This window comes from Cavia porcellus, unplaced genomic scaffold (assembly GCF_034190915.1).
Source record: "Cavia porcellus strain 051 isolate PalLab524CR breed Dunkin Hartley unplaced genomic scaffold, mCavPor4.1 scaffold_25, whole genome shotgun sequence".
Taxonomy (NCBI): Eukaryota; Metazoa; Chordata; class Mammalia; order Rodentia; family Caviidae; genus Cavia; species Cavia porcellus.
Window position 1 is genome coordinate 16,161,297 of NW_026947508.1, and position 27,570 is coordinate 16,188,866.

The 27,570-nt window shown below is 59.0% G+C and overlaps 1 protein-coding gene across 10 annotated transcripts in view; it reads right to left on the reverse strand.

Moving 5' to 3' along the window:
• Window positions 1–11,216: 11,216 nt before the first annotated feature.
• Window positions 11,217–27,570, reverse strand: part of Rap1gap (RAP1 GTPase activating protein) — a 61,194-nt gene continuing 44,840 nt past the window's right edge. For 5 of the 10 annotated variants that reach the window (XM_063235709.1, XM_063235707.1, XM_005004315.4 and 2 more), the window contains 19 exons: window positions 26,672–26,775; window positions 26,351–26,429; window positions 25,883–25,936; window positions 24,999–25,082; window positions 24,617–24,717; window positions 24,360–24,489; window positions 23,279–23,434; window positions 22,776–22,847; window positions 21,844–21,930; window positions 21,313–21,450; window positions 19,496–19,627; window positions 17,247–17,324; window positions 16,325–16,434; window positions 15,401–15,514; window positions 13,778–13,901; window positions 13,079–13,181; window positions 12,689–12,792; window positions 12,480–12,517; window positions 11,217–12,209 (listed from right to left, as the gene is read on the reverse strand). In XM_063235709.1, the coding sequence (XP_063091779.1) occupies window positions 12,509–12,517; window positions 12,689–12,792; window positions 13,079–13,181; window positions 13,778–13,901; window positions 15,401–15,514; window positions 16,325–16,434; window positions 17,247–17,324; window positions 19,496–19,627; window positions 21,313–21,450; window positions 21,844–21,930; window positions 22,776–22,847; window positions 23,279–23,434; window positions 24,360–24,489; window positions 24,617–24,717; window positions 24,999–25,082; window positions 25,883–25,936; window positions 26,351–26,429; window positions 26,672–26,775 (1,779 nt within the window). In that variant the 3' untranslated portion in view covers window positions 11,217–12,209; window positions 12,480–12,508. The remainder of the gene's footprint in view (window positions 12,210–12,479; window positions 12,518–12,688; window positions 12,793–13,078; window positions 13,182–13,777; window positions 13,902–15,400; window positions 15,515–16,324; window positions 16,435–17,246; window positions 17,325–19,495; window positions 19,628–21,312; window positions 21,451–21,843; window positions 21,931–22,775; window positions 22,848–23,278; window positions 23,435–24,359; window positions 24,490–24,616; window positions 24,718–24,998; window positions 25,083–25,882; window positions 25,937–26,350; window positions 26,430–26,671; window positions 26,776–27,570) is intronic. The other 5 variants (XM_063235706.1, XM_023565709.2, XM_013153981.2 and 2 more) reach the window with 4 other exon arrangements.

Sequence of the window (27,570 nt, forward strand, 5' to 3'; positions counted from 1 at the left end):
TGTACTTAATGACATTCTTTATTTGTATTTCCAAATTCCTGCCCACCATGTCCAAGCCAATACTAATGACTCACAGTACACACCAGTTAAATATGAACAAAGGAGGATGAGAAGCTGTATGTCTGAAGTGGAACTCTTTCAGGACTGGAGGTGCAAATCGAGCAGATTTCTGGCTGAGCTTCCTACCAATCCCAGCAAAAAGGGAAACACAGTTAAGCTGACGCTGAGATGAAAAAAATGAAGCCACAGAACCTGGGCTGTAACTCGGTGGTAGAGCGCTTGCCCAGTATTTGCAAGCCCCTGGGTTCAACCACCAGTACCACAAAACAAAATAAAACAAAACAAAACCACATGAATGCATTCTCGTCAAGACAGAAACATGTCATCTGGAACTGTACAATTTTTGCCATATCTCTGTCCTATTATTTCCTAACCAGCTCTTTAAACCCCCACGTAAGCAGGTGGTTTCTAAAAGCTCACCAGGACTGCTTGGAATCCACCTGCGTGTCTCAGGTACGTGTGAACTAGACGTTGTATTTGGGCTGGGTTTCCCCAAAGCAGACACTGAGGCGAGGGTTGGACGCAGGTAGTTTGTAAGAGGAACTCAGAAAACACCAGTCGGGGAATGAGGAAGTGGAGTCTGGAAAGGGAAAGACGGATTGGCGAGTTACTCAGCAGGTCAACTGCAGACCCTGGGGGACAGCATAGGAGACCCCACTGCAAAGTTATCCCCACAATGAGCCCGGGCAGGTACTTACTCTTCAACTCGCCTGCCTCATTGGTGAAGGGCTGCTCCTGGGAGAATTAACCCTTGATCTCCTTTGAGCTGTTCCTCAAATGCTTAGAAGATACAAATCAGCAACATCCAGTTAAACTTTGGAACCACGATGGGGCTGGAAAGCATAGACTGAGTCAGAGAGCTGGGGTCCCCACTTGGACTCTATCACTTTGTGGTCCTGTGGACCTGGGCAAGGCCTTCAGCCTCTCAGATGTCCCCGTGCCCAGCAGTACTAAGTAGTGAGTACTAAGGGCCCCACTGAGAATGAGGGGCTCTTCCCACTGGGATGTGAAGCCTCCTTCAAGACCCACACACTGGGCTGGGGATTTAGCTCAGCGGCATAAGCGCCTGCCTTGTAAGCACGCGGTCGTGAGTTCGATCCCTCGTACCAAAAAAAAAAAAAAAAAAAAAAGACCCACACCCTGATGCTCAGGTGCCCACAGCTCCAAAGGCTTCGGCACCTAGGCTGGGCACTGGCTCACATACTCTGTGTGATGGTCAGTGTTGATTATCAATAGGATTGGATGGGAGGGTGCTGATTGTGTCAATGGATTAACCCACTGATGAGTTCAAAGCTGCATGCACTACTAGGAAGTAGGGTGTCACTTTTTGGGAGCTCTACCTCACTCTTTCTGCTCCCTGGTCACAATGAACTGAGCGGATTTGTCCTATCACCTTCTGCCATGCTGTTTTTACCCTGGATCCAGTTGACCATGGACTAGAACCTCTGAAACTATAAGCCAAATATAAACCTCTCCTCCTTTAAATTGTAGGTGTCAGGTATTTTGTCATAGCAATGGAGAGGTGACTGTTGTTGGCTTTAGTCATTCATCACCCTGTATGTTAACCACTGTGGGCTCTGAGTCCTAATCAAAGCCAGAGGGCCAGGCAGAGGGCCCAGCTTCACCTCGCAGCACCCACGATACAGGGTGGCACTGTCATTAGCCTCTTACCCCCTCAGGTCCCCTGGCTGCTAGAAATGGCCAAGATCCCTTACTCTCAGACGCTTAAGTCATGGAAGAAGAACGAAGAGGAGACAAAAATCCTCCTCTATTCATTGAGACAGGCTTGGCGTCTGTGAGAGATAGATCTAGAACCCTGGGAAGTGGACACAGCAAGAATCTGTTTCTATCTCAAACGTCTGGTGATGGCTGTGAACAGGAGGCCGGGCGGGATCCAGGCTCTTTCCACCTTGTGGTTGTGCTACTTCCTAATTGCTGGATCTCCTTTTTGCCTGGCCAGTACCTCTTTGGGAATGGGCAGCAGACCTGTTTTTTAACCACTTCTTCCTGGACAAACAAGGTTTCTGCTCAGTCAGTTGGTGAGAGCTGGTCATGTGAGCTGGGCACACATCTGTAATCCCAGTACTCAGGAGGCTGAGACAGAAGAATTGCATGTCCGAAGCCAGCTGGGCTACACAGCAGGCTGAAGGCCTGTCTGGACTACATAGTGAGACTGTTTCCAAAAAAGAGAAAGGTCGTGCAAAAGGAGGCTTGGAAGTGTAGTTTGGGGATGGGCGGCTGCGTTCACACCAATGATACAATAGCCAGGTAGCGATGCTCTGGAGCCAGGTGACTGTGCATTGCAGGAAGTTGGCACTATCCCTCACTTCTACTGGCTAGGTTTCTGGGAGACAAGATCACCCCATGCAGCTGTGAGAACCCTCGCTATCCAGTAGGGGAGGGGCAGGTGGCTCAGGTGACAGCTCCCTGATGCTCGGGGCACCCCCCCCAGGCCCCTACACTCTTTCCCCCATGTTTTAAAGCATCGGCAATCTTTTACAACATGGGATATCTGGATTTCTGCAGTTTCGGAGATCTAGAGGATCTGGGTGGCAGCGGTCCCACCTTCCTGCAGGGCAGCGGCCAACGGGAGCTGAGACGTGACTGCCCATCATCAGGGTCACAGCTCTTCTGTTCGCCACATCCCTGTGTTCTGACACTCAGCCCCTTCAGACATAAGTGACCTGCCTGGTTTTGGTAGAGGACGAGCTCAGGACTACTGAGCTCAGGACTCTGTCCAGGGGACCGAACAGAGAATTCTGGGTCTTCTGGATCTCCTGACAGAGACCGCCTCGCATACCAGGGCACATGGAGCTTCCTCCTGTGGCTGCACATCCACAGGACGTGATGCCCAAGGGGGCTCCTCATCAGCCGGGGGCCCAAGATGAGTGGTATTGGGAAGGGGAGGCAGGAAAGGCAGTGAGTGAGCTGGCGCTTACCAAGGGAGGGGACTTAGGGACCCGGGTTCAGAGGGGAATTCAGGAGGAAGCACTGTGGGGAGAGATGAGGCTGAGCAGGAGGACGGTGAGTTCCAGGCCAGCCTGGAAACCTTATCTAGACACTGATTCAATATAAAAAGTGTTCAAAAAGGGCTAAGGATCCAGCTCAGGGTTAGAGGCCCTGGGTTGGAACCTAGGACCAAAAAAAAAAGAGGAGCGGATGCTGGGAGCGAGACCACAGCTGGTACCCCAGACTTGGCAAGAAAAACTGGGACCCCAGATAGGCCCCAGGGTCCCGGCTCCTGTTTGTCAAGAAGAAAGCTGGGCTGGCATGTGAATGGGCAGATCACCAGCAAACCCAACACCTGAGATCCAGTGCCTCCTACGTGCAAGTTCCCTGGACATGGCCACAAAGTGTCACCTGGAGAGCTCACTTTGCACCTCTCTCCTGCCATCCTGTGACGTGGGCAGTTGGCAGGAAAGACACTGTAACCTGTTCCAACAGGTGACAGCTGGAAAGGGACCCAGCTCAGCTCTATTCCCCATCCCCACTCTCCCCTGGGCCCCGAGGTTCTCATCTGTCCACAGAAAACAGGCCCAGCCCATCAGCCACAGGCCCGGGGGCTCCCTAGGAGTCCCAAGGGAGCAGAGTTGCGTTTATAATTAGCTCAGTGGCTAAAACTGAAGACCTCCCACTGTGACCCCCCACCCCGCAGGGCCAGCAGGGAGATTAAGTTCTCAGAAGAGGATTTGGGCTCTGAGTTCCTGTGTGGCTTCCTCCTGGTCTCCCTGTAATGCTGCCCAATCTCAGTCCCAGCCCCTTTCCTGGCTCCTCGTGGTCTGTGTGACACTCAGGGTGGGGTGGGCACGTGGGCCACCCGCCAGTCAAGGGGGTCAGCCAATGCCACTTCCCTCCTGCTTGTTAGGACGCTCATGGAGCTAGGAGCTTGAGTGTAAGCATAGACATGGACATGACAACGGAGGACATTTCCATTTCCACGGTGTCCCCAGGGCCCTGGGCATGGTTACTAAGTGCCCCACGATGTACGTTAGCAAAAATCTGGTCACTTATTGGAAGTCACACTGCTAACCAAGGCCAGAGCCAGGACGCACAGCCAGCTGTGTGGCTCTGAGACCGGCGGTTTAGTCACACTGTGTGTCCTTTGGCATCTGGTAGCCTGGACTTCAGTCAAGGTTCCTCATGCGGACTCCAGAGAGAGTAGAGGGCTGATGTCTGTGGGTGAGGCCGGGGTCTGACTGGTCACGGCCAGACTCAGGGGCTCGTTGGAGTCCACTGCTGTCTGTGGCCTCCTTGGCTTTAAAAGCACAGCCTCCTGTGGAGCGCTGGACAGAAAGGAGGCATCAGGAATGGAACTTCGTGAGCTCCAAGGGGCAGGGGTGTGGTAGGAGGCAGTGGCTGAGGAGATCCTGCTCCTTTGGCCTGGAAACGTGATGCAGCCCCTGTCCTGGTGAGGATGCCCAGTGGTACTGTACTTACCCCTGCCCTGGGACACTTGGTCAAGGCCCTGTCATTACCCTAGAGATGGCTGGGATTGAGGCTGCACCCCAAGGGTGGCCAGTGGGTCAGGAAGGTGTGGGGCAGGTTTCGTATGGGAGCCCTCATCTGCCATGGGTCTAGGGGGCCAGCGAGCAGGACGGGACATCAGAGGATTTCCTTCTGGTCACACAAGGAAGCCATTAGAGGTTAAGAGCATGGAGAGATGTGACCGCCTATGCTTTGGAAATGCCCTTCTGGCTGCGGTGCCCAGGAGTCCAGGGACTGGGGAGCACCAGGAGTGTGACACAGCACAGTCTGGAGCCCTTTCTGTCATTTTGGTCAGAGGTGATGGTGGCTTGAACCCAGCTTCGAGGGGTGGTGGCAGGAAGAAGCTGATTCCAGATGCATTCGGGAGCTGAAGCCAGCAGGGGTTGCTGGTGGATGGCCTGCGGGCAGTGCAAGAAAAAGGGAGTCATGGACACCCCCTGAATCTTTGCAGGTGTCCACTGATTCTGGGTGGAGCGGTTGGGTAAATGGTCTAGGGTCAGGGACAGAGTCCGGTCTACAGACAGGGTCAAGGTAAGGAGGGCAAGCGGCCTCCCAAGGGCACAGTGAGCCAGGGGCCAGGGTGAGAGCTGGGGTCTGTCAGACTCCAAATTCCACTGGTGGGAGCCCAGAACAAAGAGGACTTTGCTGACTCACTTGCAGGTAGGACAAAGAGAAGCCCCTGAGGACAACTTGGGACCAGCTGGGATCCTTCCAGCTCAACTGCTCACCCCCCACTCCCAGGGCAGTTCCATTGGAGGAACCTTGGCCAAGCATGGAGTTCTGTTCCCTGTCCACTGTACAGATGGAGTAACTGAGGCATAGAGGGGAGGGCTGGGATCTAGGTCTCCTGCCAGTTAACCTTGACTTTTCCCTGGCTTCTAATGGACGGGGCTTCTGTGTGAGTCATTTCAGTGGCTGGGTCGGAGCATGGAGCTGTGACATTTTGGGGGGGGGATGGCATCGTCTTTGGGACCGTCAGGTGCAAATGGGACCCAGAGTTCCCCCTCCTAGGCAACCCTAAGACACTCTCCCTGTGCCTCTGCCCCATGCCCATCCCACCCCTGAACTCTGGGACCCCTGTTTGTCCCTGGCAGAGTGGCCTCAAGCCTAACTCTGGTCATGGCTCCTGTCTTATGGCAGGACCAAGGCCAACCTGGCTGCTGCCCAGACCACCCAGCGCCAGGGCCTGGTGGAGCCCAGCAAGGCTGGCGGGCAGGAATCCCCGGCCAAGGCCGGCCAGCCGTGGTCTGGCTCCGCCTGAGGGCTGTGGCCTGGGAACCACTGGCTGTCTCCTCAGGGAAGCGGCTGGGATCTCCAGAACAAACAGGGAACCGCAGGCTCCCCGCCCACCGGAGCAGGGCAGTTGCCTCTGGCCTCTTCTGCCCGTACCCCACTCTCCAGGCCTGGCTCCTCACTTCTGCGGGGATGGGAGAGGGCAGGGTGAGCAGACACACAGCCTGAGCTGGGGGCAGGGAGGCATGGAAGGGACTCTGGGACCAGTGGGGAAAGAGGGGGAGGGTGGCCATGACAAGACGTGGGCCATGATGGGGGCTCAGGTGGCCCTGGGTGACCTGTGGAGCCCCCCAGGAGGGAGACTTGTGCCCGAGTGAGTATACTGCTCAGCCTCAAGCTGAGAGCAAAACCCTGGAATCAGCCAAAGCTAAACTCTACCACACCAAGCTTTGCAGCCTTGAGCAAATGACTCCACTTCTCTGGGCCTCAGTTTCTCCATTTAAAAAAAGGTCCCTGTGTCTGCTCTCCTGCAGAGCTAACCTGGACAGAAGGCGCCCAGCCCAGGGCATCGCACACAGCCACGGTCCCATGGCTTGCTCTGAGGGGGAACAGGCCCAGGGGACTCCTGGGCTTGGCGGGGCAGGCCAGGGCAGCCTCACTAATTCACACCAGCGGGGGGATGGGGGCGCATTTGACTCCACTAAAAGCCACAATTAGAGCCCAATTTAAAGAAACGCTGGGTTAGTTCTTCCCCGGACAGATATGATTATAGGCTCCGAGCTGAAGCGTTACTAACAGGATGACACAGAGGCCTGGCCAGGCCACAGTGGGGTGTCCAGCCCAGCCCCCTGCTGCACACTGGGGACCTGGAGGCCCAAGCAGGAAGGACCAGGCTCCAGCTTACAGGGCATAGAAGAAGCTACCCCGCCCCGAAAAGATGGGCTGGGGCTGAGACAGTGCAACCCCAAGAGGAAGCAGGCTGTCTCCAGGAGGCTTAGGGGACACCAGCCATGGAGCCACAGATGCCCCTGCCTGCCACCCAGGTGCCTGGACCTGATGATAATAACCAGCAGGGGCAGCAGCTCCCTCTGGCAGACATTGTCTCATGAATCCTCGTGGAACTCTGGGAGGGAGATGTCAGCGTTAGCACCATTTTACAGATGGGGAGACTGAGGCTCTACCATGTATGGCTTGTCCAAGGGCACAGGGCCCAGTAGCAGGGCTGGCCGTGGCCTGGTGTTCCTGGTAGGGTTGGATGAGCTGCTGAGACTCTGTATCAGGAGGCCCAGGCAGGGAGGCCAGGGAACATTGATCTCCGTGGTGATTGAAGTCACTCAATGAGCAAGTGAGTGGGCGAACAAAGAGACTGTGTAAGTCACTCTGCTCGGGCTGGGGACTTAGCTCAGCGGTATAAGCGCCTGCCTGGCAAGCGCAGGGTCTTGAGTTCGATCCCTGGTATAAAAAAAAAAAAAATTCCCTCTGCTCTCAGGGAGGGATGGGAACCACATGTTGAGATTAATGGGCCACAACAGAAAAGTCTGAATCTTATCTCCCCAGAAACAAGGACCCTCATTTCCTGGGCTGCAGGAATCCCCCGGCTGTTCTGGACACCCCCAAGGAGCACCGGGTGGGGCCTCCTCGCCTGGCCCTCCGCCCTAGCCCCAACCAACTCCCAGGAGCCAGAGGCCATTCGCCCTGCCCTAGTTCTGTCCCCCACTGATGCCCCTGCCCAGGACTGAACTCCAGCAGGGGACTGGGGAGGCACTGGGATGGGGGAGCCTCCTCTCCACCCCCTCTGCCCCTCTCCATAGCCCCTAGAGCCCACTTGGACAGTGTACCTTCCAGGTGGCTCCCAGGAGCTTGGTAGACAGGATGCTGGAGCCCCCTGCTGGCCACGTACCCCCCTCAGCCCCATGGGATGGGTTGGAAGGATTCTTATTCATTCAACAAACACATATGGAGCCCCTAACAGGTCAGTCCTGGAGCTCAGCAGGGCACACACAGCCCCTCCCTTTGGCTATGTGTGGCTCCCCAAGAAGCTTACTATGCTTGGTATCATGTGTCCCCCATGAGGCTCCCAAGGACTGTCCCCACCCCTGGAAAACTGAGGGCTCCCTGCGGGCAGGAGCCGTGTCTCACCCATCAGGCTGCGATTTCCCTGGGGCCCGGCTGGGCCTCCCTGTCACACTACTCTATAGAACCTCTTGTCCCCGAGAAACCTCCCCTGGTTCCTGCAGCCTCCCTGGATGGGGTGCCAGATAAAACACAGGACGCCCGGTTCAATTTGAATGTCAGGAAAACAAGGAATAATTTTTTACTATAAGTATGCCTCAAATATTACATGAGGTATACTTAAACTAAAAATTATTCCTTGTTTGTCTGACATTCAAATTTAACTGGGTACCGGGTGTTTCTATTTGCTAAGTCTGGCAACCGAGCGCCTGGAGCTCATTCCTCCTGCTGGCACCTGGCCTGGCCAGATGGCCCGGGTCATGCTTGGACCCGGCCCCTTCTTGCCCAGGTAGAGCTCCTGTTGGCCCCATGACTGCGGCCCTGTCCTTGGACCCCACCCGAAACCTTTGTTCCCAGATGGACCCCGCATACCTGGCACGCACTGTCTGGCTTCCTAGGGAACCAGCCTGCTTGGAGGAACACAGCCACAGGGACTCGGAATAGGGGTATCAGAGTGGAGCAGAGGCTCAGGGGCAAAGGGACATGGACTGAGAGGATGGAGACAGGGGGACCCGAGCCAAGACAAAGGACAGAGAGCTTGAGGTCCCCTGCCCAGAGCCTCTGAGGGAGAGCAGGCAGCACGGGAATGTCCTGGACCCCCCAGGGCCTGCCTCTGTGGATTGGGGCAGAGGCAAGCCTGGGCCCCTGAGCCCCATCATGGGGGCCCATAATGGCAGCCCTGGGGACATTTTGGGGTGTCCAGCACTGCAGACAAAAGTGAGAGTCGATTCAGAGCCCCTCCCAGGAGCTCATACAGGGACATTCACGGCTTCCCAGCAGGGCCCATGGGGCCGCCAGAGTGGCTTTTAAAATTAGCCTTACTAACCAGATCTGGTTACTTCAGAAGGCTCTGTCCCAGCCTGTCCCCTTGGTAGGGCAGGCGCAGGAAGGAGGGGGGGACCTCCACATTCCAGGGTCCCTGGCTGAGCCTCCCCTGTGGCCTAAGCAGCAGGAAAGGTTCAGGTCCCAGCCCCCTGGCCCCAGGCCAGCCTGGGCCTGCAGCCTTCTCTTTGGCAAGATTGTCGTGTTGGATGAGCAGGTCCAGGGACATCCTGGCTGTGGGGTGAGGGAGACCCTTGCTGGGGCATGAGTTCTGTGTCAGGCACCATGCAAACCACCTTGGAGGCATGACAACCTGTTGGTGGCCCACGTGGGGCCCTGTCCTGTTTTGCAGGTGCTGGAGAGGTGGAGAGGTCCCCACAGGCGGGGAGGGAACGGAGACGCTGGGTGTGCCCTGCCCCCATGGAAGAGACCTCTTCCCTCCTGGTCTGTCCGGAGAAAGGGCTGGCTGCTTTTTCCACCACCAGGGTTATTTCTAACAGCCCAGCACTTCCCGGAGCCCGTGCCCCCCACCCAGGCCCTAATTCCAGCCTTGGGTCAATGTCCCGACTCGACCGCCCCACCTCAGGGCGGGTGCAGAGCTGGCCTGGGTGCAAGAGAAACAGCACCAGACTCTTTGATCCCAGAGGCCAGATCCGTCCTCAGGCTCCTCTGGCCCCACTTTGGGGCCTGGGGCAGGGACCTGGTTTGGACAGCGGCTGGCCCTGCCACAGACGGGCCTGGCACAGCTCCCCAGGCTTCCCACCTGCCTCTGCCACAGCAGCGCTCACCCCAAGGCCAGTGTGTCAGCTGCTGCCGAGTGTCAGCTCAGGGATGCTGCAGGGAGGGTGACTGTCACCCCCTCCTGTGTGGCTGCAGCTCAGGAGGCACCTGCCGGTCATCACCCCAGAGGTGACTGTGTGTGCTAGGTGGGCAGGGTTTGGGGTCTCCCAGCACTGTGCTGCCCCTGCCTTCCCTGAAGGTTTGCTGGTCTGATCTTCGCTAGCAGTCCTGTGGGGCCCCAACATCCACCACAGCTGCATCATGACCTGGACTCTGCACTCCAGGTACCTGCACTCCAGGTACCTGCTAGGGCAGGCCAGTTAGCGCCCCGCTGCACACACGGGAAACCATGAGCCGTGAGGTGGGGGAGGGGACTCAACGCGTTCCTGGAGCTCAGAGCAGGAGCTCCTGGCCCTTTGGGGGTGGACAGAGCAAAAGCCTGGGGGAGTCAAGGGTGCTGTGCTGTCATGGTCTGAGGGGCGCTGAGGGCCAGACCCTGTGGCACGTGGGTGGGCCAGGAGGGACCCTGAGCCCAGGCAGCCAAGAGCCAAATCCAACCCCACCCGGCCGGGGCTGGGTTTAGGGGTGAGTCATAGCCCCTGGGTGGCCTGAGACATCCGAAGGGAGCACAGGAGCATGGCTCAGCTGGGGCTCAGCTCCGCGCTCACCCCAACGCCAGCATCCTCCAACCCATCCCTAAAATCTGCTCGCCCTGTGGTCCCACCTGACTCCCAGGGTGGACCCTGGGGGCCTCTGGGACCCCCACCCAGCTCCAAGCCCATCAGGCCTGACCCATCCAATTGCTCCTGCCTCCCAACACCCCTGTGCACCCGGCCACCCTGTCCCCAGCAACGGCTTCCTTTGTCCTGCCTGTCCTGCTGCCCCACACACCGAGCTCCAACAGTAACCTCTGCTTCTCCACCGCCCTCCAAGAAAGCCCTGGGCCTCTGGCCCCATCTTCCTGCCATTTCTGGTGCCTGGACACTCTGCCCTCTACACTTCCCTCCCGAGGGATGCCCTTCCCCGCACTACCCCCAGGCCTGCCCTGAACACTGCTGCTCCTTACCCTGTAGTCTACTGAGCCACTACCCTGGGCTTCTGGGGCTGGGACGGTGCCCCACTTACCCCTACTGCTCTTGTCAGCTGATTAGTGATACTTTGGTGCCCCCTGGCGGCCATATGAGGGAAATTCTAGTGATACACTGCCCATGAGACGGGAAGACATTAATTGAGCACCTACTGTGTGCCCCAGGCCATGTGCTAGGTTTGTATGCACCAGTTCATGGGACCCACATAACAAAACCCAGAAGAGGCTCGATCACTCCTACTTTACAGAAGCGGAAACAGGATCAGAGAAGCTAAAATCTCAACACTACCCTGCTAAGATAGTGCCACAACTTCAAGGCCTCCTGTCTCAGAGGCCACCCTCTGATGGCTGTGGGGAAAGAGATAGAGAGGAAGGAAGGGCAGTGCCCAGTGAGGAAGCCGTGGCCAGTGGTCACAGACCCTGTGGCTTGACCCAGCAGCTCTGATGGGGACAGACTTGTGTCTCAATCTAGGCAGTCGGTTGGGTGGTGTGCATACAAAGCCAGCCCAACTCCGGATACAATAGCGATAAATAGAATTTATTTTGTACAACTGTTACCAACATACACGTGGCCACGGGGCTTCCAAAGTGGGAGTGGGGCCGAACGGCTGGCCTTTGGCGTGGCGCCTAAAAAGTGTGGACAGACACACGCAAGGACGTGGATTCTCAGCAGCTGTGCCTGGCTGCCCCTTTGTGGCGAGGGGCTTGGCAAGGCCTATGACTCCAGGCCGGGGATGGGGGGACCCTCAGCCTGGAGTGCCCAGGAGTGGGAGGGGGCAGGGGTTAAGCTAGACGCTGGCTGAGGAGCCAGGCGGGTCCCCTTCCCCAGAAGGGGGTCACCGGTCTGTCACGTGTAGGCAGTGGAAGGGCATCGGCAGATCTGTGGTGCTCGGGGCTGCAGGTGGGGTGGTGGGCACTGCCAGCTCCCAGGCCCTCAGCCCACCTGGGGCTTTGGGGACTTCAAGAAGCAGGGTGGTGTGAGGGGAGGTCCCAGGGGCACAATCCCCGCTCTGGGCCAGGTGCGCAGAATCACGGTCTCCAGGGACCTCTGAAATAATGATGTCCACTGTGGCAGAGACCCAGGGGAGGAGAGTGACTTGTACAGAGCCACACAGCAGAACCCGGATCAGAAGCCCGGACCCAGGCCTCCACGCCCTCACATTGCGCCACCTCCACAGTGGGCACTGTGCCCGGAGCTCTCCCCCCTCACTCCCCTGATCCAGAGGGGCAGCCGGGGTGGAGGCCCAGGGTGGGGCAAGCCAGGCCTGCAGTCCTGCTTCAGCTGACCACTCCCCGCCTGATACTGGACCCCCAGCCTGGGCCCTGGGGACGATGCCAGCAGCCTCCCGGCCCCAGGTCTAGGTGGCTCCGCCCTGCGGAGAGAGCCCAGGTGGGTGGGCTGAGGGGGAGTGGGAAGCAGGGGAAGCTGGGCTGGGGTGGCCTTGGGGGCAGAGGTCCTGGCGGCCTGGATGTGACACAGCCTCTTCACCTTGTGCTTCTATGGACTCCTCTGCAGGGACAGTGGGGTGCAGACACCATGAAGCACAGGCTGCAGCTGGGGTCCCCGGGCTGCAGGTGTCTCCATCCCCCACTTAGTGACCACCAAGCTCTCTCCAGGCTCCATCACACCCTCCCAACAGCTCCTGGGTAGGCAGTATTCATCCACCCCACTGCCCGGGGGAGGGGGGCGGGCTGAGGCCCCCACCCAGAGAGGTGCACCTGCCCCACCCAGGGCCACACCTCCCTCACGCTCCCCAGCACACGCAGGGCCCAGGCTGACCTGCTCAGCTCCACTTCCCGGGCGGCTGGCTAACAGCCCTGTGCAGACAGGAGGCGCCACAGGGCGGGTGGTAGGGCGGAGGAAACACAGGAAAGCACAAGTCATGGCTATGTCCGGGCTGTCCCGGCTGAGGGAACCCCTGACCTCTGGGACCCTCGATCCCCTCCCAACAGCCAGGGGACGTCCCCCTGGTGGCTGGCTGCTCATACCAGCTGGGAAGTGTGCGGCTCAGATGCTTCCAGCTGGATCTTGATCTCGGGACACGCAGAGTCCCCCACCTTGCTGGCATCTGGGTGGGGTGAGCGGGAGAGGCCTGGGAGGGGGGCAGGAGGGAGCCACCTCACTGGCCAGGGGAGGCGCCAGGGAGATGGCAGGGATGGGCAGGAGGGACGGTGCTCCCAGGCCCGCCTGGTCCCTCCTTAGGGACCCCCACCCTCATGCACCTCCTCACCACCCTCTGAGTCTCCCAGCAGCAGTCAGTCCTGCAATCTACCCCTCTGTCCTCCATGGCAGGGACAGCCACACCCCATGCCTGCCACTGGACATGAGATCCAGTCCCTGAACTCAGCCCTGCCCGGGCTGCGGGGACACCCCCTTACCTGGGGAGCTGCCACCACTGGTGGTGCTGACACTGTCCTCCAGCCACGTGCTGTAGAGGAAGGAGTCCCGCTTGTGGGGTGTCCCTGACGATGACACACTCTCCTGGGGAGGTGGGAAGGTTAGCCCCGCTCACTGGCCCCACGCATGAGGCAGGTCACTCAACACTTCCACGGATGCCCTGCCAGGCCAGGCCCTGCCCTCAGGGAGCCTGAGGAATAGGAGGCCAGCTGGGCTGAGACCCCTGTCCAGAAAGCCAGCATGCAGGGTCACGGCCTGCCCCATTCCCTGCAGTGCCAGCAATGAGTTGGAAAGAAGCAGATGCCCAGTGAAGTCTGTCAGAGCGGAAAGTGGGGCCGCTAACTCGCCTGGACCAGGCGGGCAAGGACAGCTTTCAGAGGGCAGAGGGAAACCTGGCCAGAAAGGGCAGGTCGGTCAGGCAGAGGGCAAGGATGCGGGAAATGCATTCCTGCAGAAGCTCAGGAGGCCTCACAGGCCCCGAGTCCGGGCTCTCTGGACAGCCCTGTGGTGCCACGGAGAGACCAGAGCAAGGAGGGTCAGTCTGTGCCACTCCTCTGACCTGGGTCCCCTCATCACATCGCAGCCTTGGTCAGGTTTGTACTTCCGGCCAGAGCATCTCCAGGGACCCAAGGGCCCCGCGCCAGGCTGCCGTGGTACACCCGGGCCCTTGGGTGTCTCACCAGGCCTGTGTCCTCCCCGTCCACGCCCTCCGTCTCCTCCACCACACTGGCGAAGCTGCTGGCACTGGACGAGGAGCGGGAAAAGTCCTTCAGCACCTCTGCTCTCTGGGCTGCCGCCTCCGCTCTGCCACAGACGGCGCCCCGTTAGCCAGCGTCCACCCGCAGCGCCCGGCCGGGCCCTGCTCCCTCGCTCCCTGCCCAGGAGGCCCAGCCTGCGGCACCCTCACGGCCTCACCACAGCTCCTCGGGCCTCTGAGCGCCCCGATTGCCACCGTCCTTCCCAGTCCCTCTCCTGGCTTCCCGGATAAAGAGCAACCACCCGGCTTAGTAGTCAGTGCAACCCGCCTTACAGAGGAGACCGTGAGGCACAAGAGGGTGGGCACACAGGCCAAGGTCACCCGCCGTGGAGGGAGGACAGAGATCACCCGCCACCACTGCCTCAGCCCCCACAATTCCACTTTCTACTCGCGCATTTGTGCCTCCTGCTGAAGTCTCACTTTTCATGGGTCCAAAGGCCCATCTGCTTTTCAAATATTTACCCCTCTCTAGGTCCTGCGTGCCCTGTCCCCGTCACCCAACCTTCCTGCCTCTCTGCTGCCTGCCTCCCCAGCCCATGCCTTCCCAGCTTCGTGGTTCTCTGGAGCCCAACCCAGAGAAGGGTGCAACCAACAGGGGAGGGGGAGAGGGAAGGGGAGGGGAGGGGGAGGGGAAGGGGGAGGGGGAGGGGGAGAGGGGGAGGGGAGGAGAGGAGAGGGGAGGAGAGGGGAGGGAGAGGGGAGGGGAGGGGAGGGGAGGGGAGGGGAGGGGAGGGGAGGGGAGGGAGAGGGAGAGGCAGCCCCTGGGCCTGTGCCCCTGCTGTGCCCTCCCCAGGGCGCCACCCAGAGCCAAACCGGCCACAAGAGCCCTGCTCTTTCTGACTCACATCTCCCACGGGCGGGCGGGCGGCCTTGCCTAGAGCCCCAGCTACTTGAGAGGCAGAGGCACAAGCATCAAGAGTTTGAGGCCAGCCCGGGCCACTCCATGAAACTCAAAGTGGATACCGGATGGGGACGAAGCTCAGTGTAGAAGCATGAACCACTGGCTCAATTCCCAGTGCAGAAGAAAAATCTCACAAAGTCTCCTGTCTGTCTTCAGATAAAATTCAAAGCTCTCACGCACCTCGAGGTGCCAAGGCAGCCCCTGCTCACCTCTCATTCCTGCACCGCCCGGCACAGCGTCTGCCAGGCCCAGCCCCTCGCTTTCCTGGCTCCAATGCACGCCCCCCTTCTTTCCATCCTCAGGGCCTTTGCACTTGCTGGACTCCTGACCTGGAACCCTTTCCTCTCTGCCAGGCCAGTCTGGCAGACTGCTCAGTGGGCTCTCAGTTCTCATGTTACCGTCCCTGAAGACTCCCCTGAAATGCTGCTCCCATAAGGCCTCACTGCAGGCCGAGGCTCTATTTCCCTCCTATTCTGCAATCCGGAAATGACACACACAGCTCACCCCGCACGCCAGGGCTTGGAAGGTGAGTGTCACAGGAGGAACCAAGAGGATGCCCAGCCTCCCGAGGCCCTCCAGGCCCAGGGAATGGGAAGCATGAGCCCGCCACTCCCAAGCCTTGGTTCTGCGAGCTGCAAGCCTCACCTGTTCTTGGCCGTGGGCATCTCTGGGGAGCTCTGAGTGGACGAGTTCTCTGACTTGGGCTCCTGCGAGACGTGCCCACTGTCTGGGGTCTTCTGGCCAGCCGGAGGGCTCTCCCTGTGGGGGCAGGAAGGGATTCAGCACAGGGCCTGGCCTCAGGGTAGGACAAGGCCCAGGCAGCTAGAGGTAGTCACAGACACCGTGTATACTCGAGGGCCAGCCTGCTGCTGTCCCTGGGCCTCCTCAGCCAAGCTGGCCAATGAGCAGGAAAGGAGCTACAGGGATGGGACAAGCTCACCTCCCTGGAACCACCTGTGACATCTCCCTGTGATGGGTGAGCCTGGGCGCAGATGGGAAGGGTCACGCCCAGGACACCCAGCTAGGACAGGGCAGTGCCGAGACTTCTACTCAGAAGGCGTGGCATTCTGAGATCTGGTGGCAGTGAGGACAGTGCCAGCTCTTTCCTTGGAGTGTTCTTAATGCCCCTGTCCCCGTCACATGCATGGAACCAAGCTGTCACAGACACCATGTGCTGGTTTCTTATCCCAGGGCTCCAGATGGGGTAATGGAGCTCAGAGGAATCAGCCAAGCACACGGTCACATCCTGGTGTCCAGCAGCCACTCTCCGCACACAGCGGCCAACGCACATGCTCACAGACTCCAGCCCATCTGCGGCCTGCCTGAAACCGGCACTCACTCTGACACCTAGTGGGCAGTGGACGCGGGATGGCCAGACAGGCCAGGGCTCAGATCCCAGCTCTGCCCCTCACTGGTGATGTAACCTGGGCAAGGCCTCTGCCCCTCAGGCCTCCAGGTGCAAGGGTGGGCCCCGAGGGAGCCAGCAGGACTGTCATGGGACAGGAAGGGAAGAGGAGGCAGAGAGGTGGGCACTGCCCACTGCCTGCTCTGCCGTGGCGTGTCACCCACCTCTTCTCCTGCACCTCCTGGATGTTCTCGATGCCAATGGCACTGCTGCGGCGAGAGCCAAACGGGCCCGACTTCTTCCTTGTGGGGCTCTTCCCGGGGACAATCAGGGACTGCAGGGAGAGGCCCCAATTCAGCACCCAGCTGCCCTGGGAGCCCCTGTGCCCCCCACTCCCCCACCCCAAAGCAGCAGTGATGAGCAAGAAAGGAGGAGAGGTGGCATTTGGGCAGCCCTCCCGGCTGGCAGCGAGAAGAGGGGTGCCCAGCAGAGCTGCCCTGGATCTCAGTGTAGGAGAAGGGCCTGGCCAGGGGGTGGGCGCGGCCACTCCAGGCTGGGAGAGGACGAGATCAGGTCCTCAGAATGACCGCCAAGCCAGTCCCCTGGGCTCTGAGGGACTTGCAGTCTGAGGGCGGTGAGGAGCAGAAGATGACATCCCCAGCCTCCACCCTCACCTCGTGTCAGCCCTGCCCCTCTCAGGACCTCCACACTGTCTGGGGGAGCAGCAGCTGAAAGGTCACCCCAGTTTCCACACACACACCATGGTGGATGCCCCAGGCAGGAAGCGGGCCCCAAGGAGGCACGGAGGGGCAGGACCTTCAGACCAGTTCATGGTGGGCAGGGGGCCAGGGCAGAGGGAGGGGTGGCGCTGCATGCAGAGCCAGCGATATTGGGGCCGTGCAGCTGGGCTGAGGGTCTTGGGTTCTGGACCCCGGCAGCGACCAGGGAGGGTCAGAAGCCCCTGGCAAGTGCCACTGGCTCCGGCCCAGCTGCCAGGCCCGGAAGCAGGTGCAGAGAGGTGCTGGCACTCTGTCCTGCATGCCCCTGGGCAGGGAGCCACGTCCCCAATATGGCCTCCGTCCTGAGAGCCAGCGGAGAACAGCGCGTGCAGCAGCCTCCAGAGCCGGTGGCCCTGCGGACGACAACCTCTTCCACGGTTCCTATGCCTATGGCACTGCCCCGGCGTCCGAATCTACTCGCACTTTTCCCAGGAATAAGCAAGGACTGGCAGGTGGCAGAGGGCAGGGGCAGAGAGAGAGCGAGCGAGAGAGACAGAGGTCAGGAGCGAAGGAAGGAGGAAGGACAGAGGGAAACACGAGGCGGGCGAAGCGGGAGACAGAGGGGAAGGACGGGGGGAGAGAAACGGGACGGACAGAGCAGAGAGCCGGGGTCACAGAGCACACGGGAGAGGGGACACGGAGATGGACGGGTGGGCAGAAACGGGCCCAGAGTGCAGAGTACAGACAGAGAGGAAAGAAGCAAAGATCAGGACAAGAAGTGTGGCGGGGGGATGGTACAGACAGGTGGGGGGAAGAAATAAAAAGAAGGTTCCAGAAGGCAGAGAGAGGTGAGCAGGAGGAGAGGGGGGCGAGAAGAGCGAGAAAAGGCAGCAACACGAAGAGAGGGAGAGTTGTGCAAAAAACAAAAACAGAAATGGGTCTGGTTACTGCCACGGTGGGTGCTGCCGGCCTGGCCCTGTCCCCGGGACCCCTCTGCGGCCACCCACAGGAGGCTGGACCGTTCTAGCAGGGAGGAAGGGAGCACTGGGGGAGGTCGGGCCAGCTCCTCAGATGACAGTGGACCTGGTGACCGCTGGACAGCAGAGGCCTTGCCTTGCTTCCCTAGCCACACAGACCACAGGGCAGGTGGAGGGGGCGTGCCGGTGCCTCCTGCCACATGACGCAGCCTCACAGCACTGAGTACTGGGTTAGCATGCAGCAGACAGTCAATAAGAAAAGGAGGAAGGCAGGGAGGAGGGGTGCAAGGGTGGGTGGACGGATGAGAGGATGGATGGATGGATGGGTGGATGGATGGATGGATAGACGGACGGATGGATGGATGGATGGATGGATGGATGGATGGGTGGATGGATGAGTGGATGGATGGATGGATGGATGGAGGATGGATAGATGAACAGACGCAGGGACAGGTGGGTAGATACATGGGTGGGTGGGTGGGTGGATGGATGGGTAGGTTACTGGGTGGATGGACTGGTGGGTTGTGTGGATGGATGGGAAGTGGACACATGGTAGGTGGATAGACACGTGGGTGAGCAGATGGATGGATCGATGGATTGGTGGATAGAATGGCCTGGCGGGTAGATTGGTGGATGGATGGTAGATGAATAGGTAGATGGGTGGGTAAGGAGGGGGATGGATGGGTGGGCAGATGAGAGGGTGGATACATGGGTGGGTGAAGAGATGGGTGCGTAGGTGGATGGTGCGTGGGTGGCTGACTGGTGAGTGGGGAGCACAGCAGCGGATGCAGTGTCTGGGGTGGCCACAAGGTGGTGCAAAGCAGCTAGTCCATGACGCAGGCCTGTTTCTCCTGCACACCCAGCGCGCCTACTGTGGGAGGCGTAGATGCCCACAGGACTTGGCCGACGGTCAGTAGTCACACAAGAAGGGCTCCCTCGGGAGGTGCCCACACAGCAGCCTGGTTCCCGGCACGTTAATAGCCACAGGCACAAAGGTCTTGGCTGCTGCAGACACACAGTAGGAGGGGCGACGGAGGAAATGCCCACACAGCAGTGCCTTCCTGACACACAGTAGGTGCTCACTGATGTCCAGGGCTTAGCATACATCACATGTTCACACAGCAGCCCAGGTCCTGACGCACAGAAGGTGCACACACAGCAGTTGGTGCTTACAGAGCTGATGCCCACGCGACAATCCATTTCCGGGCACGGCAGGTACCCAACACATCAGCCCAGGGGCAGGTGCATGGTAGGTGCTCATGGGAACTCAGGGCCAGGCACACAGTAGGTGCTCACAAAATGCATATACACACAGCAGCCCCGGTCCTGACACACAGAAGGTGCCCCAGGAATCCGAGGCTTGACAGTAGGTACCACACAACAGCCAAATTCCTAGCACACAACAGACACCAGGAACTCATTGAGAAACAGGACACAGAGGCTGCCCCTGAGCTAACCTGTAGAGGGTGACACCTGACTGAATAGAGGGCCAGGGAGAGGAGAGGACCCAGGAGCTGGGGAAGGGCTCTCAGCCCCCAGTATCCTGGCCAGGACATCTAATCCCCCATGGGCCGAGGTGGGCCGAGTCCAAAGCCCAGAGAGGGCTTGTGGACAGCAGGGCAATGGGGGGGGGGTAGACCTGAGAAGATAGGGAGCACTGAGGGCCCTGGGGAGGGCAGGGGGAGTAGGGGACACTCACTATTCCAGCCGCCTTGGCCAGGTCAGGGTTGTTGGGTGTGAAGCTCCCGCTGTGGCTGGTGGACACCGTGTTGGGCTTCTTGTTGCTCAGCCCCATGGCATCCATGGACTGGCTGCGACTCCGGATGACCCGCTGTGGGGAGACAGGAGGGTGGAGGAGGCGCGGCTCCCACAAGCCCCCATGTTGGGGGACCCCAGGAGCCCAGGCAACTGGTCCCTCCCCCCCATGTCACTCTGAGTGACCCTAGGCAGACCCATCCCCCTGTGAGGTCTCAGTTTCCCTATGTGCCACACAAGAGGCAGCCATACACAGGGCGGAGGGCGGTTTGGGCCTTGCTTGTGGGGGGCCTGCAAGCCGCTTTGCCTCCCCGAGCTCCCGAGTGAGTCACACAGGCTACTGCATGTGGCACCTCCTCACGTGGCTGCCGTAAGGAGAGCAGAAGTCCCTGAGCCGTGCCTGTGTGTGCACGCAGAGAGCCCTGAGAAACCTCAGTTTCTTTCTAGGGTGTCGAAGCTCCCTTTCCCTCATTCCTTTCCCCTCCCCCTTCCTTCCTTCTTTCCTACCTCTCCTGGCATCCTTGACTTTTTCAGGCTAACCTCCATATTCAGGATGCTTACTATGGGGCGAGGAATTTCACGTCCACATGCCAGGTGGGGGCTATCATCATGCCCATTTTACAAGAGGTGAAACTGAGGCAGAAGTGAGTTTACAGCCCATATGGCAAATCCTAGGGGCTGAACTGTGGATTCTGCTGCCTCAGAAATTCTTCAATCTAACCTGGGTCCCCTGTCTGCCACCTAGTAGATGTGACACCCCTGAAGTCCCCTTCAAAGAACATACTCGGGGCTTGTGTGCAGCCCCCTGTTCCACCCCAGTCAGGGCAGGGCTCCTGTGCTGCTGGGCTGACACCTTTGTGCAGGCCCACAGCTCTGACCTCAAGGCTGCCTTGGGTGATGCTGAGACTCAAGCGGCCTGGCTGGGCACCTGGAGGACCAGAAGTCCTCCTCCTGTGGGTGAACGGACAGGAGCACCGAGACCATGACCTGGGGCTGCAGCCTGGGTGAGTGCAGGCCCCGCTGAGGGGAAGTGGTGCTTTCATCTCCTCTGCCTCTTATTTTGGACAATTATTGCTGAGGAGAAGCCAGGGTTTTGCATTTTGCTTTTTAACTTGCATTCCACTAATCTAATCGCTTTACAAATAGCTCAACAATTAGATGAGGTAAGTGGTCATTACTCCATTACCCTACTAAACGGATAAAGGAACCAGGGCTCAGAGCATGCCCGAACTGGTAGATGTCGGAGCTGGGATCTGAACCAGGGAGTCTGCACGCCTAGCACTAAGCTAGGCCAGGGACAGCCAGGGCAGGTCATACAGGATGGGTCATTCTCCACGGGCCACTCAGCCCTCTGGGACCTCTATTTCTTTCCCTCACAAGGCAGAATTCTCTCCCCCCTCTCTCTGCTAGTCCCTCTGGAAGCCACAGCCCAGGGCACCAGCAGCACCTTGCTGCCCCCCAGAGGACTCCAGCCTTATGAATTTCCAGGTGGGCTCCGCCCTACATTTAGGCCCCACCTCCATCATTAACTCCTGCCCAATCAGAGCCCTCTTAATCTCCCAGACCCAATAATTACCCCAGGCAGACCACACCCCCAAGTCTATGCTCCCAAAGGCAATCTAACCTCTAACCTGCTTCAAAGGAACCCTAAATTCGGCAGTCCCCCCCCCTCCCCGGCCACTCCCCCCCCAGCTCCCCTTTGGCCACCCTGGGCCCTCCTAGAGCCTTGTCTCCGCCCAGGAGACCCCGGGGACCCTTCACCTTGAAAGACTCGAAGAAACCGCCTCCACCGCCTCCGTTTTCCATCTTGTCGTCGTCGCCGCCCAGGCCCATCATGGACTGGCTGTGGATGTGGAGTTCCTCATACAGCGTCTCCAGGAGGGCGGCCCGGGTCCGCTCCTGTGGGCCGGGCATCAGGGAAGACAACCCCTGTCCCTCAGCTCATGTCTTGGTACCCTGGTCCCTCTCCGAGGTGAGGGCCACTTCCTCTCGGTCAGCGGAAGTACAAAGCCCCCCAGGGCTCCTCAGCAAGATCTTGCTTCCGGTCCCCATGCTCCAGCTCCCTCCAAGCAGAGCATCGGCCTGCCCACCTCCCAGCCACCTCGGGGCTCTGTCCTCCTGGTTCCTCTCCCTTGATGGAACCCTGCTGCCATCCAGAATCTGCTCGTGGATACACACACACGCACACGCGTGCACACATACCCACAATGTCTGAACGCACCCTTCCCCTGTAGGGTGGGGGCAGAAATTCTAAACCAGAAGGGTAAGTCAGCCCCAACAGCCCATCCTCACCTCCAGCTTGGCAAACTTCTCTGCCTTATAGCAAGCATATTCAGCATTGATCAGCTTTGTCAGCAAAAATTCCTGGAACTCGGGCCCCTGGGAGCCCCCATGTGGAGGAGATAAGAAAGGGGAGTCAGAGGAGCACCAGCAAGGGCCTGAGCCAAGGTAGGTCAGCACTGAGCTCCTGAGCTGAGCCTTCTGGGGACCCGGGGGTCACCTGACCCTCCCCAAAGGGCATCTCTGGGGCTCAGATCTCAGCCTGGGCACCTGTGAGGGACCCTGTGTCCTTTCACAGCCGCCCACCCTTCAGAGGAGCAAAGCCCACTGGTAGGGCCAGGGTGATCTATTGCCTTGTCCTAGAGGGCAGAGCACACTATGCAGGGTGTTTCTAAGAGGTGACAGAGACACGTACCCTGCCCCAAACATTTAAAGTTGTCTGCTATGAGAAATGCAGTTTATTATTCTGTGGCCTTATTGAAGAAAAAAAAAAAAAAATACTTCAGGAGGCTGAGGCAGAAGGATGGCCTTGAATCAGAGCACTACATAAGCCAGTTCAACACCGGTCTGGATTACACAATGAGACCCTGTCTCAAAAACTAAACAAGAGCCAGGCATGGTGGCTCACGCCTGTATTCCCAGCACTCGGGAGGCTGAGGTGGGAGGATCGTTGTGAGTTCAAGACCAGCCTGGGCTACAAAGTGAGCTTGAGGCCAGCCTGAACTGCAGAGACAGACCCTGTCTCAAAAAAGACAAAAAAAAAAAAAAAAAAAAAAAACTAAACAAAACAAGCTTTTGCTCTAAATGAAGACAAAAGCCAGGCCACATTTTGATAAAATGAAGACAAAAGCCAGGGCTTCAGGGCCTCACAAGACAAATGTATGCCCTGCCCTGGGTCCCCATATAGTCCTGCCCCCATGCCAGGGCTGAGGGGGGCTTCTCACCTTCCTGAACACAGCAGGGTCTGGCAGAGGGGGCCCAAAGAAGGGCACATCGTCTCTCGCGGTGACTGAGACCTGGAAAGGAGGACGGCTGTCCCTGTGGAGCCTGGAGCCTGCTTGTTCCCACAGTAGCCAGGAAGCCCTAATTCGCCTCTGGTCGTGTCAGCAAGGCTCTGTGCCTGCTGGGAGGATCAATCCTTTTCCCCAAAATTCCAGCTCCCCCACCTCTGCCCTGTATTTGAAAGGTAGGGCCATGGATCATGGTAAAGGAAGTTAAAGGAAGTGGAGAAAGGAGACCCCAGATGGGAAGGAAGAAAACGGTAGACATCCTCTTCGAGGGCTAAACTCTTGGGAGCAGGAGGGCATGATAGGAGCCCTCCCTCCTCCGACTGTCCCATAATCACCCCACTAAATGGGAAGAACTGAGGCTCACAGAGGTCTGCCTATGAGGCAGTGCCACGCCCGGGGCCCTGCTGGCCCCTGCAAGGCTCTCTGAGGTCACCCACCTTATAGAAGGGCCCGTCGGGGCCACCCCCCTCGGCCTGCACCACCACATAGGCGTGCAGGAAGTTGGATGCAATCATGTCTGGCACGAAGGGCGTGTTCTCATCCTGGAAGACCACGGCCACGATGTCGTTCCCGATGTGCCTCTTCCGCTGCAACTGAGCACAGGGCCACCACGGGCCTTCACAGCCTGGCCATGGTGGGGGAGCAAAGGCCAGAGGGCAGGAAGGCTTGCGGGTGGGGCAGAGCATGCCTTTAAGGGTTTGGGGCCCCCAAAAATGTAGTAGTAACTTATTACATTTGTTTTCTTGGTAACTGTGACAGTTGAGTAAATCAACGCCAACAGAGAAGTGACTGCCAACAGTGAGCTGGGGTACTCGAACCCAGGTCTCTTGGTGTCCAGGCCCTACCTTTCAGCCCTTCTCCCATCTAGATTTCCCTGAAAATACCCCTTCATTGGATAGAAAAGCTCGCCTCTCTGTGTACTCGTGTTGCTAAAATGAGCAGAGGACCTCATGAGAAGAAAAAAAACACTAAAAATAAGGAACAACGACCTCCACTTTTTCCTCACATTATCCGCAGGGTGGGCTGTCAGGACAAGGTGCCCAGTGCTGTAATCGGCTCCCGGGAGCCTCCTGACCTCAGGTCTCTGCGGAGGCTGTTCTCCTCCTCCCAGCTCCCCTGCAGCCGAAGTCACTTGATCTTGAACACTTCTTGACTCCCACGGCTGCCAAGTCTCAGTGCCCCCATGTGACCCCCTTAACACTCCTTGCTCCCCACAAAAGCACTAGCTTGGCTTCACTGGGCTCCTGGCACTCCCCGTTCTGATTCCAGTCATTTAGTATGTGTCCCTTCCCTCACCTACTGGGTCAGCCCCAATGCTATCCCCATTTTGCAGATGTGGAAGTGGAGGCTTTCCTGGATGGAAGCAGCCTCTCTCCCCTGCCCCACGCCTGGTGGGAGGGTTGGCTTCTGTGCCTGAATCCCAGGGCCTGGAACGGAGCCCGGCATGATGGATACTACACGGGCAGGTGGGGGGCACAGGTGGACAGTGGGAAGCGGGTAGATGGGTGCCCAGGCTACCTGCTGGGCGTCCCCTTCTGTGTAGGGCAGCTTGGTGGACACGTGAAACATGATCTCCTTGTTGCGGAAGTTGCAGTACACAGACTCGGTCCCCGTCTGCCCGTGGGTCACGTCCAGGCCTCCTCGGAACCTGCCCCAGGATCCCCAGGCCACGGCTCAGTCTCCAGCCCCAGCCAGGCCTCTGTGGGGCCAGGACGGGGCTCCCCTGCCAAGGACCAGGGGTCAGACTAGCTCTGCTCCCCCACCCCCAGACTCACCCCTTGAAGTCCTGCAGTTTGACCTTCTGGCCCAGAAACTCAAGGAACTCCACAAAGGCAGGGCTTTCCTCATTGGTGCTGAAGAGCTCTTCCTCGGAGGTCTGGGGACCACACAGGGGTGCGGTCACGTACAGTCACAGTCACGGAGCTGCAGCTCCTGAGCACCCCCACCATGCCCTCAACGGCCAAGTCTGGGGGACAGCAGCAGAAAGGAGGACGGGCTGTGCTGGGGACAGCAGAGGTGGCCGCTCAGCTGTTCCCAGGGAGGCCCCAAGGGCTTCTGGGAGACCAGTGCCCTGGCAGGCGCTCTGCCCTGCTACGACGGTCTGAAGGAGCAGGTGGAGGGCGAGGCGGGGCGGAAGCAGGGTGGGGAGGGGCACACCTGCCCAAGCTTCTGATAAATGACTCCGAACTTGAAGTTATTGCTGATAACGTGTTCATCAAAGGTGACGATGAGCCGGGACGCCTGTGGGACAGCACAGGGTGCGCAGCATTGCACACTGCTGTTTGCTGAGCTCTCCCCACGTGCCCTGCACTGCACAGATCACTCTCGATTCTCAAAGTAAGCCCATGGGGGATGGGGATGGGGATGGGGATGGGGATGGGGAGACACTCCACCGGCCCCCTGCATCTTGGTGTTAGAGAGCCTCAGCAGCCTGCCTTGGGTCACCAGCCTGCAAGTGTCTGCAGGAGTAGACACAACCCAGATCTGCCAGATTCCCGAGTTGGCCCTGAGCCCCTGTTGGCTGTGGCCGAGGCCACCCCCACTCTGGTCTAACACCCAGCTTGCTGCTTGGCACACCCACTTCACTGCACGTTTGTCAAGTCCCACCGACTTGCTGGGGACCCTGCAGCAGGCCTCCAGGAACCTCCGGCCCAGCCTCCAGGGACTCAGTTTCCCCTCTGTAACCAAGGGGTGGAACCAAACTTCTGAGGGACTCTTCCTTCCGAACACCTTTTCCGGTTCCAAACACCCCTCAGGAGCTTTTTACTCCAGATTTCAGCCACGAGGGCTTACATGTCACTCAGGGGCCACCTCTTCCAGGAATCCCCTCCTGGCTGGCCTGCCTGCAAGAAAGACACCCCTGGGTATAAATGCAGGCCTCCTTATCAGCTGTGCATCTTTAGAACCTCTCTGGGCTTCCTCTTCTGCGGACTGTGGACCTGGCAGGGTTATTGCAAGGATCAAACAGAGACCAAGGAAAAATACCTGGCATAAGCAGGCACCCAACCACCCTCAGCGAGCTGCCTGAGAGCCGGTTATACCTTGGGATAGAGCACAGGGTAGAATCGATCCACATTGACGTCTTCACACACCAGCTGCAGGAGGAGACCACAGAGGCCATGAGAGGGGCAAAGAGAGGGGAGGGGCTCTGGCCTCAGTGGCCAAGTCCAGGGACAGCAGCAGAGAGCACAGGCTGTGCTGAGGACCGCAGAGGCTGCTGTTCAGAATGGGGCTCAGAGGACTGGGTCCCCGGGTCTGAGGTGCTACAGAGCATCAAAGGACACAAGGGACAGGTGCTGGGGACAGGCACACGCAGTGGGGCGAGCGGCAGGTGGGGCTGAGAGACAGGCTGAGGTGCGAGCAGGCAGGCTGCAGCTGCCGCAGAGGGAGGCCTGGGCCAAGCTGCAGCCCCGCCCACAGCCAAGCTGCAGCCCCGCCCACAGCCAAGCTGCAGCCCCGCCCACAGCCCCAGGGCTCCCAGCACCGAGAGCTGGCCGCCGGTGCCTCACCTTTGCCATTTGGACCACATTGGGGAACTCCGTGAGGCAGGAGATGGGGATGACATCGTGGTATGTCCGGCACTTAGTCCTGCGAGGACAAAGCCGCACAGTGAGCAGCTGGACAGGGGGACAGGGGAAAGGGGCCCTTCTACAAAATGACCACAGGGAAGACCAAAGGTGACAATGGGCACCAGGGCTGCAGAGACACTAACTTACTCCTCCCCAACTCCTCCCCAGGCCTCAACATGGAGAATGGGTAGAATGAGGTGGGCACAGTTTAGGCCCTCAGCACCCCTTGCTGTGCCAGGGTCCCCCTGACACCACCCTTACCTGAGCAGCAGCCGCAGGTGCTCTTGATCCCCGATGACATCATACTTGAGTGAGAAGACCAGGTGGCCCAGGGCAGTGTCCAGTGAGTAGTAATTGAAATGTTCCTGTGGTGAGGAGGTTCAGCTTGAGGTTTCCAGAAACCAAAATGCCAGCTCAACCCAAGATTGGGTCTTCGCCAAGCAGCAAGTGCCCATACTCTGCATCAGGTAGATCTATGTCTTCCCAGCAGGGCAGCTTGAGAAGGGCACCTTACCTCTCTGTGCCTCACTTTCCTAGTCTATGAAATGGGAGCAAGGACATCTACCTTGGTGGTAACAGGTAAAAGGTAACGTGCCTGGCACCAGCGCAGTGCTCAGTGTCTGTAGTCACCTTGGCTCTCCCTCGGCAAAGTCAGGGCCACACATGTACCTGCAGAACTGTCTCCTGGCCTCTGCCCTCTCCGATGTGACACACAGGAGGTGCTCAATAAGAAAAGACCAACTAGCATGTGTGAAGGCTCTGGGTTCAGGCTCCAGTACACAGGAGAGAGAAAGAGACAGAGAGACAGACAGACAGACTGTGAGCCAACCAGCTCAAGCTGGGGCTCTGTGGCTCCTGAAGCCAGGGCTTGGGAGAAACAGGAAGTGAAGCATCCCGTAGCACATAGGGCACTGATCTGGCAGATTCCCGCCCTCCTGCTTCACCTAGAGGGGGACAAGGGCTGCAAACGGGCACTCTGCAAGGCCATGGGGCGGCTGTGGCAAGGGCAGCACCTGCAGATGGGAGCCCAGGCCTGGCACCTCCGGCCACAGAAGTCCCAAAGCCAAGGGCTAAAATGCAAAGAGGTTCCACCCCGGCCTGGCCCTGGTCCCCTCTGCTGGCCCGAGCCCCGGCTCTTCAGTCACCCCAATCCTGGGAAT